The sequence below is a fragment of the Urtica dioica genome, chromosome 4, assembly GCF_054948205.1.
Source record: "Urtica dioica subsp. dioica isolate 48M chromosome 4, U.dioica_male_clone48M_v1_H2, whole genome shotgun sequence".
Taxonomy (NCBI): domain Eukaryota; kingdom Viridiplantae; phylum Streptophyta; class Magnoliopsida; order Rosales; family Urticaceae; genus Urtica; species Urtica dioica.
Window position 1 is genome coordinate 45,891,612 of NC_142759.1, and position 20,809 is coordinate 45,912,420.

Consider the following 20,809-nt stretch of genomic DNA (forward strand, 5'->3'; position numbering starts at 1 on the left):
CATTTATGTCGATCTGACATATGTCCCATTTTCATATTATTCTAGTTCATGCATTTTTGCAAGTGATCTTTGACTTACCATTTAAGGTCAAGACAAATTGTTCATAGTAAATAAATTTACTTTAGAACAAATTAACACTTCGCATACATTTAGATTATACACCAGACTTTATATCTAAAGATAACAAGTCTCTCTATCAAGGTGTACATCCCTTTGGTGCCAAAACAGGTTGCACCATTGCATGGTTTGATCTCATCACCACTTACTATAGTGTGATTTATTGAATGTGTTTAAATAAGAACTTTGTTGACCTATTTCCATTACTTGGTTATTTATAGTTCATCCTTGTTTGTCGTGTTCATATTCAATATATACACAGGACTTTAAGGATTTACTATATTTAAATAACTAAGTATCTCACTATTTCCAGAAATTACAGTGTTTACAACACATGTAGTTATTCTCGGAAATACGACATTGTCTAAGGTCTAATTGTTAGTCCTTTTTAAAGACAATGTTGATAGCCTCAACATTGAGCTCATACCTTATATCAATAAGTATGTTTGAGACATAATGGAACGAGCATGTCGTTTCTAAATTTAATTTTAGAAACAGTTAGCTCAGTCAATTTATTTGTGTCATAATGAGGTCTAGAACTATAATAGTAATGACTTTATTCATGACACTTGTTTAGGAGCTTCACTTATCGATCATTCTCAAAATATCGATTATAACAAACATCCATGTACAATCATGACTAGTTTGTTAAGTACTTAGGATCTACCTTTCATATTTCAAAAGGTTTAGTAGTATAACTACTTCGATCCATGTCTTTATGTTATTGGAACTTCATCCTCAAAGGACAGCTCATCTTCAATTTTGAAGATCCCAAATGAAGTGGTTCGTGGTATCAGAAAGAAGAGTATCATTGATGATAATGTCTCTCCTTAAGGGCTCAATCCCTAACCTTATAGCTTATTAAAGCTTAAACCATTTCATTAATCCTTTTATAGATCTCTCTATTCCTTTAATCTAATAGCTTAACAGGTAGATCTATTAAATATGGGCTAATAACTTTCAGACAAGTTAGTATGATCGAGAGTGTTATCTCAAGATCATGTCTTTCCATTTAAGGAAAGTTTATTGTTGATGAGAGTGACAAGGATCCATTCTAGGATGCTCCCACTAGGTTATTGATTTTAACGACAAGATAATTCAAAATTATCATTCCTTTCAATTCATTGATTTATGTGGCAAGGTAATCATTGATTACTCTTCCACTTTAATTATTGAATAATAGCATATACATTCCGGTTAAGGATGCCATCTTCAATGATGGGTTTAATCCTATGAAGGATGTTGCTATTTATTGAACAACAAGTTGCTAGATTTCATTAAAGAAAGCTCCCATTATTTTATTGAACAATAGTGACTAGAATCCAATTAAGGATACTCCCACTCAATAATATTGGTTATTTAGTGGCTAGGTTCCATTTCATGGATGCTCCCACTAAGTCAATGAATATGAGTAGCTAGGTTCCAACTAAGGATGCTACTACTCGATTATTGAATTTTAGAGTGGCTAGGTTCCAATTAAGGATGCTCCCACTTAATCAATAAATCTAGAGTGGCTAGGTTCCATTCAAGGATGCTCCCACTCAATCAATACGAATAGTAGTGACTAGGTTCCAATTAAGGAAGCTCCCACTAATTTAATTCATCATCAACACTAACTCTTAGTTGTGTCTCCTTTATTACTTATTATTCGCACAAGTCATTGTCGAATAATGGTAATAATTATTTAGACGCTTTCAAAGCTCTAAATAGTTCTTAAACAATAAAACATATTCAACATAAGAATTTAATGAAGCAATAAAAGCTAATTAAATTCTAACAGAGATAATATTTATATTTATTTATTGTGCTTCTATATAGCATACGAACGGAAAAACATGACCTTCATATTCTATATCTTTTTCATAAGGACATAAGCATTCATGCATATCCAAATATCATAAAAGCAATCAAGACATTCAATTATAGAAGAAAATATTTAAAGACACAACCATGTGTTCATAAATAATGTAATAAAACATAAAGAAAGAAAGATTCATCCTTTCTGGAATAACCATAAAGGCTACAGTCCAGAAAACCTCGGATTATTAAATGACACATCCCATGTTCAAAAATAAATCCAAAGATGAAAGTAATAAAACTAGCGGGAAATTAGATCTTCAAACGGAGCATGAGCTTCTCTACAATTCGGGCTTGAATCCGACATTGCTCAGCAAGCTCGTCTACACATGTGTGCTCCATCAGATCTGCTCTGCAACAAGCAAAGAAGTATGCTCATGAATAATTATCCTCAAAACATTTTTAGGATATCTTTAATCATGAATTTTAAGGTACAATACCAGCATTCTTCTTGTTTTTCTCAAGCTCAGCCAAGTACAAAGGACAATGCCTCTTCCAATGGCCTTCAATGTTGCAGTGGTTGCATTTACCAATGCTTTCTCGCTTCTTTTCTTTTCATTTTCCACTTCTCTTGAAGTTCTTCCTTTCCTTCTTAGCGGGACCTTTCCCCTTTGAAGTATTCGGACGTGCCTTAGATGACTCAGCACCAGAAGTCAACTTCTTCTTGGTTTTAGGCGAAGAACTCTTGTCAGCATAGAGAGCTGACCCTTGAATTTGTTTCCTCATTTGTTCTCTCCTAGCCTTGGCCGCCCATTAGCTTTCCTTCTAGAGAAAATTTGTTTCCTCTTTTTCTTTTGACAAGTATCTTCATACATCAATGCACAAAATAATTTCTCTTTCTCTTGCTATGTTGGACAAATTAGGGTTTCTAGAAGGAGTTTCTAGATGTTTCTTCATTTGTTCATGACAACATAAGAAAAACCCATTAAGAATTTTCACATAAAATTCTATGAAATGAAATTCATTCCTCAAGGCCAAATTAATACATTATGGCCGAGTGACATGAATTTATTGTCATCATATGACAATGCCAAAAAGCTTATTTATTGACATTCATTCCATAATATGTCCAAAAAGACAAAATTACCCTTTAGACAATTTTCCTAAAACTTGTCTAGTTCTTGTTTTGACTTAACTTCTAGTTTAACTAATCCTACTCTAATGACTTGTGGTAGTGACCTCATGGATCCAAATGGACAAAGCTTGAGCTAGCATACTTGGACTCAAAAGTTCACAAACCTTTTTCCAAGTTCTAGCTTAATGTCAGCTGACTCCACTAAAGAGTTGACACTGAAATCTCTCGGCTCAAATGAATATATTTTCTACTCAAGAATTCTACTTAATTGTAATAAGTGGATCCATTGAATATTATCTATGTTTACCCTTCATGAATATCATCAACTAGATGAGATTTACAAAATTACCATTTTACCCTTCTAGTTGTTATTTCCTCAACTCCTTTGTAGCTTGTGAATAAGTTAGAAACAATGTATTGACGAGGAGCTAACAAGTCACATTGATTCATCCATAAGAGTCATGACTCAATTTGGACACTGGTCAGTTCATTTATTCACATTCCAAGGAACAAAACATGAGGTGATATACATTGCATTTCAGCAATCTCGTACATGAATATTGTATCTATGAGATCTTCACAAAGTTACTCATGACATCTTCATAACCTAGTAATTCACCAATAGGTCTTGTCTATATCACATAGTGAATCTAGAACTCTAACTTTCTCAAATGAGAATACGTAAGCTATGAAATGACATGTCTCATTTCAGGATTGAGGTAAGCACAATGCAATTCATACGTAGTGACTTCGAGACATAAGAGATGAAATGGTTTGTTCTTATTCTATCTCTAGAAGTGCACTGGTCAATTCAGTACCTTCAGAAGATACCTAGGAAGAACTATAGAGTCTCCAACTCTCAATGTCTCATAACCAGACATCATAGATTCTCCTAAGAATCATACTGAGATCGGTAGCCCTTTGATTCTTAGATTGTGAATATACCGTTTTAAGCAAATCATGAAGAGTTTATTCATGCAAATCTATATTTGACTCTTCATTTGTTGTTAGGTTTGTTTAAGGACTAAAGACTATAGTTTATCATAAAGCTTCAAACAAGACAATGACGAATGAATGAACGTTTTAACTTTTATTAATAATTCAGCAGTTACAAGCAAGAGTCTTTGTGAGACTTTATTACATCAAATGTACATAAATAAAGACTACTACTCTTCTTGTAGATTGACAACATAAATGTCATTACCCGAAGGCTGATCCTTATATACGCATATGCATTATTTATAACTATAACTAACACCTTTCTTACTTAGCGACACACATAGGCTAACATTACACGTAAGCAATAATATTACAGAGAGGCTAATACATCTAACAGATAATAGATAAGAAATCTTTCGACGACGTCTACATATATTATTTGGATGATGGAGATACTAGTGACAAAGATGTACATTAGCATTGAACATTCAATTTTAATACCTATTTTTTCGATATTAATCACAATTTTAATATCTATTACTTTTTTTTAAGTAGGAAATATCTTCATTACGCGTCGTGGAATAACCCCCGGATAATGTCTGTAGACATTGTTGATTTTTTTAATGTTTGGTGAGCCTTTAATTTAGGGTCTATTAGTAAAATAGTCAACTTAAATGTTTGATATTGCTAAATAACCAACGTTTGGTAAATCTTAGATAGTCAGCTTCATATATTAGGCAACGCCATTATTTACGCATATTTACCTAAAATTTAACAAACTTTGGCTATTTAGCAATGTTAAACGTTTAAGTTGGTTATTTTTCTATTTCTCTGTTTAATTTATGATTTGGTCAAAACCCTAGTGTTTGTTGGAGTGGAGAAGAAATTCAAAGCCCTAGTGGGTCAAAATAAAAAAGAGCTCAAGTGGATTAAATACCCAAAATAAAAAGAGTCCAAGTGAATTAAATACAAAAAAAAAGAGTCACATGCCATAAAAAAAAAAAGCTCGTTATTTGTGCTTGTGTACAAAACAATTTTTTTTTTTTACAAATATTATTATATATATAAATTGTTATTGTTTTTATAATTAGTACATATACATAAACAAATATTATAACTTACCTATCATATATTTTCAAGTTTAAAATTTGAAAAAATATATCTCTGTATATCTCTATATATATTTTTATATTTTTAACATATTATTTTCGTTCGATTTTTTTATGGGCATGTCGGTTTTCAAAATAAAAATATTTGAAAACTGGATTTTCTTCTTCTATATTTTTTTCATTAGATTTTTCGGTTTGTCAATTTTCGGAGATTCGAACCAAACCCTCTTCGCCTCAATAACCTTCTTCCTTATAATACTTCCATTTCTCCTTCTCTATACACTATAGATTTGGCAATGCACAGAGCTCTGAGCTCGGTGGTTCGACGTACTCTCTGGAGTCCAGAGAGAGGTTTCTGTACGACCTCCGATCAGAAAATCGTAGCTTCCGTGCTTTTTGAGAGGCTTCCCGTCATCATTCCCAAGATTCACCCCTCTGTCTACGCTTTCCAGGAGTTCTCGTAAGCCCTTTCTCTCTCATATCTTTTCGTTTCCAATTCTGTTTGGTTGCTCGGAAAGTTCCGGAAATTGTAGTCCATTTGTAATTATTTAAAGCGGTTTCTGTAATTAGGGCGATCTTTGGCCTGTCATAAGGTCGTCCAATTATTGTGTCGTCGATTGGGAAGAAGAATGAGAGTGATGTTTAAACATATTCCGTTTCACAAAGGGATTTTCACCTCTTGAACCTCGGAATGGTTTCGATTTTTATTCCCTGAACGTTCCATTCCATGTTCGCTTTCAGGTTCAGATGGCGTCAGCAATTCCAACGAACTCTTCCTGATAAATATGTTGAAAATTCAACCACCAGGTTAAACCTTTGTGCCTCTTCAATTTCTATTGCTTATGTTTTGACTTTGTAAATTGCAGTGACCTCTATTCTTGTTGAGTAGTTTATACAATATGTAGGCTTAAGAGAAAATACAAAAAAGGACTTGGTAACTAACACTATTGAATGTTCTTCAAGTTGTGATTTTTTCCCCTGCCTAATTCAATATAATCGTCTGGTGGAAGGAATTCAACCAAAACTTAAAAATGGGGTGCTCTGTGGGGATTGATGATGCTTGCAAATCAAGACCTCTTTTTTCTTCTTCACTGACTCTTTTTATTGCTCTTTTTTTTGTTGTTGCAGGGAACAAGAGTCATTATTTGAGTACAAACCGGCCCCAAGAATCACCGAAGCTGACAAAACAAACGATACAAAGTATGATTCTTTTCTTTTGTATTTTAGTTTGAGATTCATCCCAACAGTGCTCTCTCTGTAACCTTTTTTTTTAAATTTACAAGTGGTTGAGCTTGCTGACAGTAGATCTTTAGGCTTCATCTGACAGAAATTCATGCATTTTTGATATATGGGCCAAGACAAAAATAGCATTCATCTAATGTTGTCTTCCTCCAAATGAAAGTTAGGAAAGCGTATCTATATCGCAAGAATGTTAAGCAGCGAGTACTTACATAAAGAAAAAAAAAATGTTGTCACATGTATTAATCTGTCACTTGCTAGCATCCTTAAGCATGTGTAGATAAATTAGAAGGGTGTTTAATCAGCACCATGCTTTGGTGCCAAGTTCCTTGAGAATATCAAATGTGACGTTAATCATGCAGGCTTTTTATTTTAGTGTACTATTTTTACACCAGATTGTGAAATTTCATTCCCTTCCTATGAAGATCATTGCAGAGAGCACTAGACAGAAGACTATATCTTCTCCTCCATGGAAAATCTTACGGGTCTCCCACCGGTGAGCCCGTCTGGCATTTCCCAGAGAAAGTATACGAGTCAGAGGAATCGCTAAGGAAGGTGACAACTGCAATCTGTTTTTGACGTATTCAATGTATCATCGCTGCTTAATATAATTAACCCCCACGCATTTACAGTGTGCAGAGTCGGCATTAGAAGAGGTCATAGGAGACCTATCAACCACTTATTTCAAGGGTAATGGCCCGATTGGCCATATGGTCGTAGATCCAGCAGAGAATGAGCCAGCATCTACATCTTTTACGGTACTTATTGATCTCTGGCCGATCTGTGATTTCTTTTTCGGGTTGTAAGAACTTAATCCAGTTTTATTGTTTTCAGCGATTCTTCTTCAAGTCTCAAGTTGTTGGAACCAGCAACAAGTACAATATCAAGAATTGTGAGGATTTTGTTTGGGTGACTAAGGATGAAATTCTCAAGTATTTCCCCAAGCAGGCCAAGTTCTTTAGAAGATTGATCATCAGCTGATTAGACACATTTAATTCTGTTTTAAAGGCATTAACTTGTTCTATCCTGCAATTCAGTCACGATGGGTTTGGTTGTTTGATCGAGAAGATCAAAGCTGACAGAAATTTTTGGTCTGCTTCTATAGTTGCTACATGTGAAAAAGGGATAATTGTTTAATCCTAGCACTTGAATTTCTAGTGCTTCCAATTTCAATAATCTGTTTGAAGCACAGAAACGAGTTATAGTTTACATATTTCTCTATCCTCGTTGATATTGGTAACAGATAATTAATTCCCAATATGAAAGGAGAAGAAACAAGTAAAAAAATATTCTAACGCAAGGTGAAAAAGCTTATTCCACAAGAGGCTTTTGAATTTTACAGATGTATCATATTGATTATTGATCCCTATTCTTTTTTTTTTTTTTTTTTTTTTTTTTTTTTTTCTTTTTTTGGTGCAAATTTCATGAACTTTTATAACATGATGGCACATGTGACCATTTTTTACTCTACTCCCACGTTGTTATGATTTCTCCACATGAATTGATTATTTTATTGTATGTAACATAGTTCGCCAAATCCGAGTTAGGAGAAATCTCAAGGACGCAACTCAATAATTTTGTTGCTGAAACTTAAATACAGTAGTACTTTGATAATTTTTTCATGAAATTGTTCTATCGTAATGAATAAGACTATGTGGGTCATAAATTGACGTAAATTAAGTAAACTAAAAGCCCAATAGTTCAGACAGCTAGTGGTACACTCTTCACGGGCCATGTAACTTGGTCGGACAAAATAAGTTCCCAAGAATACTGATTACAAAAACTTACTCATATACCGGTTATAAAACTTAGTTGTAAACTCTTATTCCGAATAAAATCCTAACATTAAAAAAAAAAAAAAAAAAAAAAAAAACTAAATGAAAGTGTAAGCAATAAGTAAAAGTAAAAAAAAAATAACGTCAAGGAAAATAAGCCTAATAACACTATATATTGTAAGAAAAATGGTTGACAAGCATATTTTATGAGATGAAAAACATTTGATCGATATTTAGAGACTTAGGTTTGAAAATTTGGTTTATCAATAATTTCTTCAAAAACAAAAACCGGATACTTGCATTCCAAAAATACTCCCCTTTTACCTAATCCAAGGCTGTAAAAAAAACTATTAAGAAAATAAAAAGGAATAATCTAATCCAGCTAGGTTACAATATTCACCTCGAAATAAATGTCTCATTCTTCCCACTTAACATTAAATAAATCATAAACATACGGTGAACCCTGAAATTGAATATAGCTAGGTTGGTAAGCAATGTCTATATCACTTTAACTGAGCTATTTTGGCTCTTTCTAACATGTGTCATATACATAAACTACAGGGAAATAAAACGTGTATACATATATCAGGTTGGAGAGAGAGAGATATATATATATATATATTAATATTATGAAGATATTAGTGTTCATGCATAGATGATAACGATATGCAGTTGGAGGCACGTCTTCTCTCCTTTGGTCATTTGAACACAATAAAAAGAAAAGGCAGTTGAACCGAAGTAGTTGAGATGTTGTTGGTCTCTTTTACCCTACCCTCCAAGTTTTAGCTTCACTTTTTATCCCTAATTCTCTCTAAACGCCCTTAATAATCAATCATACATATCTTCTAATTTCAACCCCATAAAAACTACTATTCTCTCTCTCTCTCTCTCTCTCTCTCTCTCTCTCTCCAACATCTTCGCTCACCTTCCTCCATCCATAATATTCCTTATATAAACTAACATACTCAGAACATTCTCATTTCCTCTTTCTCACACATGTTTTCATTATAATGGAGCCACAAGAAGCGACTCAACATCCTCTAGTCTCACCATTACCATTACTATTTTCACCCCAAAACCCTCCTAATAGTAATTTCCTCTTCACACCCCACTCGAATACATCTTCTCCCTCGTCCTTCCTAAACCCTAACCCTAACCCTAACCCTAACGCTCCCGAGATAGATTGGATAAGCCTTTTCTCGGGACAGCCCGGCTCGTCGGGGCTACTCTCCACAAATGAGATGACGATGACTAATAACAATAATAATATTAACGAAATGGAGTTAAAGTCAACGAACGGCGTTGACTATGGTGAAAGTAGCAAGAGGAAATCTGGCGGGAAGGCGAGGAAGTCGACTCGGCCGAGGTTTGCGTTTCAGACAAGGAGCGCCGACGATATCCTCGATGATGGATTTCGTTGGAGAAAGTATGGGCAGAAGGCTGTCAAGAACAGTGCATATCCCAGGTATAAATATATATATATATATATATATATATATATATATATATATGGATTATATGTATATATATACATATATATATATATATATATATGTATGTATCCGTGTGTGTATTATATGTATAAAATGATTTTGATGTTTGGTGATGGTGAATGAGAAAACGTTTATAACTGATAAACTGATAATCAAATACATTGTAAACCGTACGTACTATATACAGTTTTGAAGGTTGTTGGTTAATTAGGAGAGAGTTTTTTTCAAAGAAGCTAGTTGATTGGATACCTTGTTGCAACAAATATTAATCAGTAATTAGATATAACGTATCTTATCCCGTTGTATTAGAGTACAAACATCTAAATTTATAATTAAAAAAATCGACTGATGATATGATGTATTCATCTACAACCTTTATAAGTTTTTAAATTTATCATATGAAAAATTATAAAACTTATAAAGGTTGTAGATGAATACATCATATCATCAGTATATATATATATATATATATATATATAGGCTAGACATCAACAACAAAAATAAAAACTTACTAGCTTATACTAATACCAAGCGAAATATGTCAATATATATTTATAATAATCAATATATTGATACATAAGTCTGGTTTTAAATGGGATTACATCAGTTCTGTAGGATTGCTTCATGATTCATGTCAAACTCTCACATCAACCAGAATGTTTTCTTATTATATTATATCTATGACTTTCAAAGACATGAGCAAATTTCATCTTAATTATTGTACATCTGGTTACTTTGTAATGTACGTGATGTAGTATGAATAGATTGCCAAATTGATGCTTATATGTTGATCCAAATGTTCTTCATGCGCTCTAAGAACTTTTGTTCTCCCTTTCATTTAGTTTGCATAAATGTGAGATCTTTTAATCGAACATCTGCTCACACTATTATGTATTAGCCAATTGAGACAAAATATAAATTTTTTTGCATGCATGCCTATTTTCTTGCCAAGTATACATAGATAATGAACTATGAAGATAATTCATGTGATATAATTATTGATGAACTCTATATATAGGAGCTATTATCGTTGCACACATCACACGTGCAGTGTCAAGAAGCAAGTTCAAAGGCTGTCAAAGGACACAAGCATTGTGGTGACGACGTACGAGGGAATTCACAACCATCCTTGTGAGAAGCTCATGGAAACCCTAACCCCACTTCTCAGGCAAATGCAATTCCTAACTAGGTTCTAGCTTCATCAATTTCTTCAAAGTACCATATGCATAACGCTATACCTAATCCTATCTCATTTCATTGCAATCTGTACCTATTATTATTTCTTTTCAACCAATATATGTAAGATTTGTAGCCTTTTCCTTGTACACCGTGTATTAATCTAATTGACATATGCTTATCACATGTTTCTAAAATTTTAACTTATAGTGACCAAATTTTCAAAAGTTTGATTAAATCTCTTGTTAGCTAGTCAGATAAGGACTCCCACATATCAAATTTAACTTATAGTGGCAGTGTATAATATGTGTTATTTTTCCAATCAAAGAACTGCGGGAAGAAACTTTGAAGGAAACAGAATGAAAGAAAGAAAAGCTTCTATTACATAATCAATTATTTATTGGGAAAATAACGCATATATACCATGTGTTTTAGTAAAATATCGAGTTATCTTTGATTTTCAAAAATGTCAAGTTTATTTCATTTGTTTAATTAAAATGACGAAATTATACCATAAAATGAATAACAGTGTCAAAAATCTCTCGTTTATTGATATTAACTCTTATAAAAGATAAACGAATCAAATTTAAACTAGTATCCTAACTTTCAAATTCCCAATTTTCAAATAAAAATAGCATTAATTGAAATTAAAGAATAAAATTTATATCTCCCAAAAGATGATTTCATTCTGCGTTCGAATTGCAACTTTGAATCCTGAATTCTATGTTCGAATCTATGATTTTGATGACTATCAAATTGTTGATTTTTATCCATTTGTCTTTTTATGTGTTCTTCACAATTAAGAGACTGTTGTTTTTTTTTTTTAGTTTTTAAATAAATACATATCTGATGCGAATGAATAAAAATAATTTGTGTTTACATATTATAGTCAACGCCAATGAAAAGTCAATAAAAACTTAATAAAAAGAAGTGACACCGTTATCTATTTCAGAATATAATTTCTTTATTTTAGTTTAATAGAGGGTATGAACTCGAAAATTTTGAAAGCCAAAGATTAAACTCGATATTTTACTAAAACATAAGTTATACATGTGTCATTTTCACTTATTTATAAAAAAAAATTTATACTGTAAATCTTGGATTTAGAGACCACATTTTTTAATGCGAATTCTTAAAAAATGTACGAGGTCATACTAATACTGATTGATTCGTTAGAAATTCACGAGACTTGACAGCATATATTCTACAAATATTATATTTAAAAATTATAATTCCATTATATACATCCTTAAACATTTAAATAATACCTCATTTTTTTAAAAAAGCCCTTATTCTAAATGAAACTAGGGAAAATTGTAAGAATAAAATTGTAAAAGAGTAAAAAAAAATTGAAATAACAAGAAAAATAATGTAAGAAGAGGTAATTATGATATAAAAATTAGTTAATTACTATCTGGGAAATAATATTTTAAATGACAATATGTCATATGATTTTCATAACTTTCACATGTGAATTCACATGATACAAAAGCCCAACAAACACCCAAAAGTCGTAATAACTTCAATCATCTGGATTCTACCCCTGATCATGAATAATAAGAGGAGATTATTCATATTCTACTACCTCCATACTAATTTTTGACCGAAATTCAATAAAGAGCAATTATATTTGTATCTTTTGATATTTTACATCCTTTTATTAGATAAATATCCTTGTATAAATGATGCAGCTATTACTGCATAAAAAAGTGTAATCGGGATGTTAGTTTTCTATTCTAAACGTTTAAAATTCTTTTATAAAGATTTAAAATCATAATAATTTTTTTTTAAAATGTCAAGATTTATTGACATCGTTACAAATTTATTGACATTGTTACAGATTTATTGACATTGATATCAATAAATCTTCAAATGATTTTCCCAGAATCGTTGAAGATTTATTGACATTGATGTCAATAAAAATGCAACAATGTCAATAAATCTTCAACGATTTCCCATAATTTTCAGAAATCTATTAAAAAGTTTCCAAAATTCTTAAAATCGTTCTTTCATTGTTTTAAAAATTCACTAACCATGTAAATTCAAAGAAAAAGGGTAGTAGAACGATACTTTTTCATAAAAAAAACCTCTAAACCCTAAAGTGAAGAAACTGACAAAAATGCACGAAAATGAACGAAAATGCGAACAAACCTTGGTCCGTGAGATTTCAGCCGCTGGAAAACATAAAATCTTGTTCATATACGGACGAGGGAGAGAGACGAGAGAGAGAGAGAGAGAGAGAGAGAGAGAGAGAGAGAGAGAGAGAGAGAGAGAGAGAGAGAGAGAACACCCACGAGAAGAACATGATAGTGAGAGAGAGAAGATAAAAAAATAAAGTCAATAAAAAGTAAATAAAAAATCAATAAAAATAATAAAAAGAAAATATAAAAGGCGTTTGAGTTAAGGGTATTTTTGTACGTAAAAATACTAGATGGTCATAGATTTGGATTAATTTTGACTTATTTAATTTTCGTCCATAACTATAGAATAAGAATCATCCCTAATAAGAGCGACCATCTCATGGCATCTTAGAAATCCCACATTGAATATAAACGAGAGCTAATACTACATAGAATACTATTAATGTTTCAATTATGTCAAAGTGCATGTATAACCAGGGACGGAGCTAGAATAGGCCGATGAGGGGCTTGACCACTCCCTTTAGTTTTTTTTTTTTTTTTGTTTTTTTTTTTTTACACTTTTGACTCATTTTTAAAAAAAGTCTCATATTTTTTTACCTTAAAAATTTATAAATTAGTCTCCCTTGAAACTTTTTTTTTTCAAATTAGACCGGCTGGTTAGTTTATCTGGCTCTATCCTCCTGTGTATAACACATTTAAATTATTGTAATAAATATATCAAGAAATGAGCATAATAAATTGGTCTCCTAATTTGTTGAGTTTAGTATTGCAATATGTACTTCAAGAGATAATAAGAGATAAAATGCATACAAAATAAATTTGAACATAAATTTACCAAGGCTCATTGTATAAAAATTGGATGATTGTTGTTGAGTTCGGGCGAGGAGGCTCTTCCCCTATAGTCAAAGATTACATGCTCTTATTAGCTCACAAATAACCAACCAAATGTCTATTTCGTTTATCCAATAAATATTCAATACAATACTTCTCAAAGAATCACTACGGTAAACTATGGAATATCTACCAAACTTTATACAACATTTAAATTAAGTGCTGTGAAAAGTCAACTTTTTACAACATTTAAATTAAGTCTTGTGTAAAGTCGACATTTTACAACGGTTATTTTGTACTGTTGTAAAATATGGATCATTTAACAACGGTACAGTTGTCCCGTTGTAAAAAAGTGAGCAGTCTGAACCTTATAGAACGGTACGTACTATGCCGTTCTAGCGTGTATGGCGAGCACTTTCTACAACGTTTACTGTCCTGTTGTATAATATAACACTTGTTATCTCATAATACAAAACACGCCCCTTCGGCGAGCTAGAATGTCACCAAAATATTCTTTCAGATTACAAATTTCTTTTTTAGAAAAAACTTAGAAGAAGAATACTAGAGAGATGTTGCAATAAGAAGATAAAATAACATAAATTATATATATTTATTTGCAAAAACAAACTTTTGGTCAATTTTATTTTTTAAAACACGACCATAAACGACTCGACATCGTGACTTTTCACAAAATATATTTACTAACATAACTCAGGTTCATATACTTCCGATACTTATACATACATTTACACCACAACAAAAAGAAACGAGTCATAGACTTACACTCCAAGTTTCTGACACACTTCACAAAACATTTAACGTAATCTTTAACTATACTTAAAAGCGCATAAGACACTACTACAAATGTTAGATTCTACGACGGATATTCCACAACGGAACGCTGTCTTGTTGTGGAATCATGATGTTTCCACAACGGGACAAGAGTCCCGTTGTAGAATCTTGATGTTTCCACAACGGGAATGTTGACCCGTTGTGGAATTCAAAAAAAATTAAGGTTTAAACAACGGGATGGTGACCCATTGTTGAATCTCGCCGCGGCCAAGGCATCAACTCGCCGCGGCCAAACTCTTCCACAACGGTACAGTGTACCGTTGTGGGAGAACTGTAAAACCAAACATTTCGCTGCGGCGAGCTTAAGCCTTGGCCGCGGCGAAATGTTTCCACAGCGGTACAATAACCCGTTGTGGAAACATTTCGCCGCGGCCACGTGTATATTTTGCCGCGGCGAATGTCGCAGACTGGAATTTAAAAACTTCCCTCTCGATTTTTTTTCAAAAATTTCAGAAATTTCATTCTCTTCTTCTTCTTCTTCTTCTTCTTCTCTCTCTCTCTCTCTCTCTCTCTCACTCGCCGCCCCTCCTTCTTCCTCCGCCGCCGTCGCCGCTCTCACTCTCTCTTCTCTCTTCTTCTTCCACCCCTCCTTCTTCCTCCGCCGCCGTCGCCTCTCTCACTCTCTCTTCCTCCTTCTTCTTCTCCGCCCTTCTCTCTTCTTGATCCACCCCTCCTTCTTCCTCCGCCGCCGTCGCCGCTCTCACTCTCTCTTCTCTCTTCTTCTTCTCCGCCCTTCTCTCTTCTTCATCCACCCTTCTCTTCTTCTCACCTTCTTTTCTTCCCCGCCCTTCTTCTTCCCCGTCACCCTCTCCTTCTTCTCCGCCCTTCTTCTTCTTCCCCACCATCTTTTTTCTTCTCCGCACTTTTCTTCTCCCCTGCCATCTTTATTCTTCTCCGCCCCTTTCTTCTCCCCCCCCCCATTTTCTTCTCCACCCCCTTCTTCTTCCCCACCCTCCTTCTTCTTCTCCGCCTCTCCTTCTTCCAAACCCACCAAACCCAGTCTTCACAAACCCACCAAACATTCCGACCCACCCCCACACAAATCCACAAACCTTGCCTCCGACCACAACCCACATCTCCGACAACTTCATTGACTCACCACGCCTCATGCTCATCTTCTTCACTACGGGTAAGTATTTTTTTTATTTAATTTGTATTTTTATGTTGAAATTAGGTTAGAATTGTTTATTTGTGTCTAATTTATATAGAAATTGAATATTGAATTTGATATTTATGTAGAAAATGAGTGTGGAATTGAATTTTGGTTTGAGTTTATGTTGGATTTGAGTTAGAATATTTGATTATCTTGAGTTTGAGTTGGAATTGAGTTAGAATATAAGATTAAATTTCGGTATGATTTTGTGCTGGAATTGTTTTGAATTGAAATTGAATTTTGGTTTATGTTTGTGTCGGAATTAGTTTGAATTGAAATTGAATTTCGGTTTGAGTTTGTATTGGAATTTGTTTGAATTGAGATTATGTTTAATTTTTTTTTCATAGATTATGTCTACTACTAGTACCGTTAGCGGTAAACGGATATCCACAAATATCGATGGTCTCGGAAAAAGAAGAAATACTCTTATGCCCAAGGTTAATAAGTGTAAAACTCTTGGTAGGAAAATAAACGTAGTATTTGATGAAAAAAAATCACAATGAATAAGGAGGGTGATGAGTTGTCGAGTTATTTTGACGTGTTAGCTAGAGAACACGTTCCGATTACGATGCTCAATTGAAGACTAAAAGAGCATAAACAACTAAAATAAAATATTTGGATTTGATGCCGTACAATTTAAATGATCATTAGATGCTTGTTGTCTTCGCTCTTTGGAAAGATCAAGCGATGTTCTTCGACCCGTTGAAAATAAAATCCCATCCGATTTAAGGAAGTTGATAAAAAGGTAAACTAATTACATGTTATTTGAAGTATTTCATTTACACGAATATTTGTTTTCTAATGTTTTTTTGTTGTTGTGCGTATAAGGATTTTTTTCGGATTTCAAGCTTGACAACCAAGGAGCCCGGAGTAACGTCAATCAAACTTTACGTACAATTGAAGAAGTCATATACACCGGATAACTTAGACAACGTTCGAGAAGAGTGAGTATTTTATGTACAAACTTTTATAGAATGTGAATATTAGTTTGATTTTGGATGATATAGATATTTGTTTTGGATGTTTTTGGATATATATGTGGTTTTGGATGTAATGGATATGTTTTGGATGTAATGGATATGTTTTGGATGTTATGGATATTTGGTTTTGGATATATACTTTCATTTCAGGTTTTTTAATTAGAAAACTGTAAAAATAACACTCGGGAACAATTTCACCGCGGCAACGTGTATAGTTCACCGCGGCGAAACTTTACACAACGGTACGATTGTACCGTTGTGGAAAGATTCACCGCGGCGAACCATACACGTTGCCGCAGCGAGATGTTTAAATATGTTAAATTTTTTTCACAACGGGACTGTCTCGTTGTGAAATCATGGACATTTCCACAACGGGACTCGTCCCGTTGTGGAATCATTACTTTTCCACAACGGGACGAGTACCGTTGTGAAAACATTCCACATCGGAGGATTCCACAACGGTAAGGAACCATTGTGGAAGCTTTCCACAACGGTTCTGTACCGTTGTGGAATCCCCAGTTTGTAGTAGTGAGACTCAAAATTTTTACTTATTAGAAGGTTTTATATGTCAAAATAATCCATTTAGGAAGTCTCTTCGGCATGGATGTGCTCACCAATCAACTTGCTACTATATTTACGTATCCTACGTACACTTCTCACTAGTATCAAAAAAAAAAGTGAGCCTAATGCCCAGTAAGTATAAACAATGCATATGATGTGATTTCCAAATTAATCTCATATAATTTACCTATCTTTTCTCATTTGAAAACTCTTTTCACTTGCATGCATTGTATGTGTTGTAAGAAGTTCACTCTGGCTCATTTCGCATGAAATGCATGACTAACCCACGTCGGAATTGTTGGCAATGGTGCCCACAAGAAGAGTAGTAGTCTCTACTTATGTACATTTGATGTAATAAAGTCTCACGAATACTCTTGCTTGTAACTGCTGAATTATTAATAAAAGTTGAAACGTTCATTCATTCTTCCTTATTTGTTTGAAGCTTTAAAATAAACTATAGTCTTTAGTCCTTAAACAAACCTAACAATATATGAAGAGACAAATGTAGATTTGCATGAACAAACTCTTCATGGTTTGCTTAAAACAATATATTCGCAATCTAAGGATCAAATGACTATTGATCTCAGTACGATTGTTAGGAGAATCTATGATGTCTGGTTAAGGGACATCGAGATTTGGAGACTCTATAGTTCTTCTATGTATCTTCTTAAGGTACTGAATTGACAAGTGCACTTCTAGAGACGGAATAAGAACAAATCATTTAACCTCTCATGTCTCGAAGTCACAACGTATGAATTACATTATGCTTACCTCAATCCTGAAATGAGACATGTCATTTCATAGCTTACGTATTCTCATTTGAGAAAGTCAGAGTTCGGACTCACTATGTGATTCTGAACAGGACCTATTGGTAAAGTACTAAGTTGTGAAGATGAAGATGTCATGAGTAACTTTGTGAAGATCTCATAGATATGGAATTCATGTACGAGATTGTTGAAATGCAATGTATATCACCTCATGCTTTGTTCCTTGGAATGTGAATAAATGAACTGACCAGTTTCCAAATTGAGTGATGACTCTTTTGGACGAATCAATGTGACTTGTTAGCTCCTCGTCAATACATTGTTTCTAACTTATTCACAAGCGACAAAGGAGTTGAGGAAATAACAGCTATAAGGGTAAAATGGTAATTTTGTAAATCTCATCTAGCTGATGATATTCATGAAGGGTAAACATAGATAATATTCAGTGGATCCACTCATCCCAATTAAATTGAATTCTTGAGTAGAAAATAAATTCATTTGAACCGAGAGATTTTCAATGTCAACTATTTAGTGGAGTCAGTTGACATTAAGCTAAATTTGGAAAAAGGTTTGTGAACTTTTGAGTCCAAGTATGTTAGCTCAAGCTTTGTTCATTTGGATTCATGAGGTCACTGTGACAAGTCATTTCGAGTAGGATTAGTTAAACTCGAAGCTAAGTCAAAACAAGAACTAGACAAGTTTTACGAAAATTATCAAAAGGGTATTTTTTTGTCTTTTTGGACATGGGATGAAATGAATCAATAAATATGTTTTTTTACATTGTCATATGATGACAATGAATGGATCCACATGGCCAACTTAAAGAATTTGGGCCTTCTAGATGGTCTTGCACGTCCAACCCAAGGAAAGAGAGACTAATTTTGTGCATTGATGTATGAAGATACTTGCCAAAAGAAAAAAAAGAAAACAAATTTCCTCTAGATGGAAAGAGGATGGGCAGCCAAGGCTAGGAAGGAACAAAAGAGGAAATAAATTCAAGGCCTTCTAGAAGGCATCATGGACGTGTGGAATGAGGAAGGAAGAGCAAATATTTGCTTATGAATATATGATCTATAGAGAAGAGGAAACTACCTTTTGAAGGTAATCATTCTCCTATAAATAGAGCCCTCATTCTCATTGTTTCTTATCCCACAATTTTAAAGATTGAGAGCTTCTCTCTCTAGAAAGTGGCCGCCCCTCTCTCTCTCTCTCTAACTCTTTTCGTTTTTGTTTTGGCACCTAGGTCCACATTTGACATAGCGTTTTGTTTTAGCTCTTCGACTCTAAGACTTGTTCTAGACTCGTTGTGTTTAAAAGTGCCCACACACTTATTTCTTCTTACATCGAGTGATTTATCTGATAGAAACTTTTGTGATTACTCGAATTCCCAAAGAACGAAGAAAGACGAGCTGCGTAGGGAGACGAGCGATTCAACCTCCACAAGCTTCTCAACGATCAAGCTTCGAAAAAGGTTAGTAAAAGTGTAATTGCTCTTAGATAGTTTTAATTTAAAAATAACATGTGCTTGCTCTTTTTCTAGGTTAGTAAAAATCGTTTTACTTGTTTAAAGAAAATTTTTACTTTCCGCCGCTTGCTAGAAGCGTTAAATTTTTTCTTAATCCTAGATCTATTCCAACAAATGGTATCAGAGCTATGGTAAAAGTTAAGCATGTACATGTAATTAAAACTATGAGCTTGAAAATCGTTTTAGAAAGATTACTCATTTTTTGACAAGTTAGAATTGTTTTCTTAGTTTTTTTTTTTAATTCATTGCTCGTGTCTTTAAATTTAAAATCATGGTTATATTCTATGACCTTGGGATGTTATTAAAACATATTAGAATAAGTTCTAAAAGTTTTTAACTTTTTCATAATGAAAAACGTGTTTTATTAAGTTTGAGAAATTTCGGGTAGTTTTATGACTAGTTATATTGTCTTGCTAGTTTTGTTTGTTTACTCGGTTCGTTTTATGGTTGTTGTTATTTACTTTTATACTATATTATTACCATGTTAATAAAACACATATAAAAGCTTTAACAACTCTCTAAAATGTTCTGTTACATTCGATTCTTTTGCACTCAAATCCGGACTTTAATTATTTCCAGTTTTCTTCAAGCTCGAGAAAAACCCACGGTAAAAGTGGCCTAACTCTCTGCTCAGAATTCGAAATGTAATGATTCTTGAATCAAATTAAAGGTCTATTTGTCCTCTTTCCAATGATATTTGCTTTAGGTCAAAAGAATGATGGAGCCGCCAGTTATGGTAATTTTACTCCGGGGTGCGCGGCTGCTCCGAAAGTCCAGTTTTTTAGAATTCCGGATTTCGGACCCCACTCCATGAGTTATAGAACTCTAATAAGAAAATTTCCTTGAGCAAATTTTTTTTCCATAAGATAATAAATATAATTTGAAAGATCAAAATATTTTGATTTTTGAAAAATTTACTTGAATTGAATTTCTTTAAAAACTAGTTTGATTGTTGAAAATCGTTTTGACTTTCAAAACATAAAAATGTTTTGTCATCCAAATAGTATATGTTTTTCAAAATGTTTTCAAAACTATACCTATATCACATATGTTCAAAATATTCTCTTGAAAATTTTGAGTGGGAGGTCTCCTCAAAGACGAGCCGAAAAAAATAAAGATGTGTAATCTCAAACTTTCAAGTGTTCGAGTGAGTAAAAGTTCACACTTCACTCATGCACTTTCCCGAATAGAAAATAGGTAAATGTCCGAGTATGTACATTGT

General features: G+C 33.3%; 2 protein-coding genes across 2 annotated transcripts; both read left to right on the forward strand.

Annotated features, from left to right (window-relative positions):
• The first annotated feature begins 5,291 nt into the window (after window positions 1-5,291).
• LOC149401666 (uncharacterized) lies at window positions 5,292-7,601 on the forward strand. Its single transcript, XM_089610807.1, has 6 exons — window positions 5,292-5,557; window positions 5,839-5,904; window positions 6,226-6,297; window positions 6,762-6,891; window positions 6,969-7,094; window positions 7,171-7,601. Exons 1-6 carry the CDS (start codon window positions 5,394-5,396, stop codon window positions 7,315-7,317), a joined length of 705 nt encoding a protein of 234 aa, XP_089466933.1. The 5' UTR covers window positions 5,292-5,393; the 3' UTR covers window positions 7,318-7,601.
• Window positions 7,602-8,998: 1,397 nt separating this feature from the next.
• Window positions 8,999-10,988, forward strand: LOC149401667 (uncharacterized). The gene is made up of 2 exons (XM_089612772.1): window positions 8,999-9,576; window positions 10,623-10,988. The coding sequence occupies exons 1-2, from the start codon at window positions 9,122-9,124 to the stop codon at window positions 10,798-10,800; spliced, it is 633 nt and encodes a 210-aa protein (XP_089468898.1). The 5' UTR covers window positions 8,999-9,121; the 3' UTR covers window positions 10,801-10,988.
• Window positions 10,989-20,809: the final 9,821 nt, after the last annotated feature.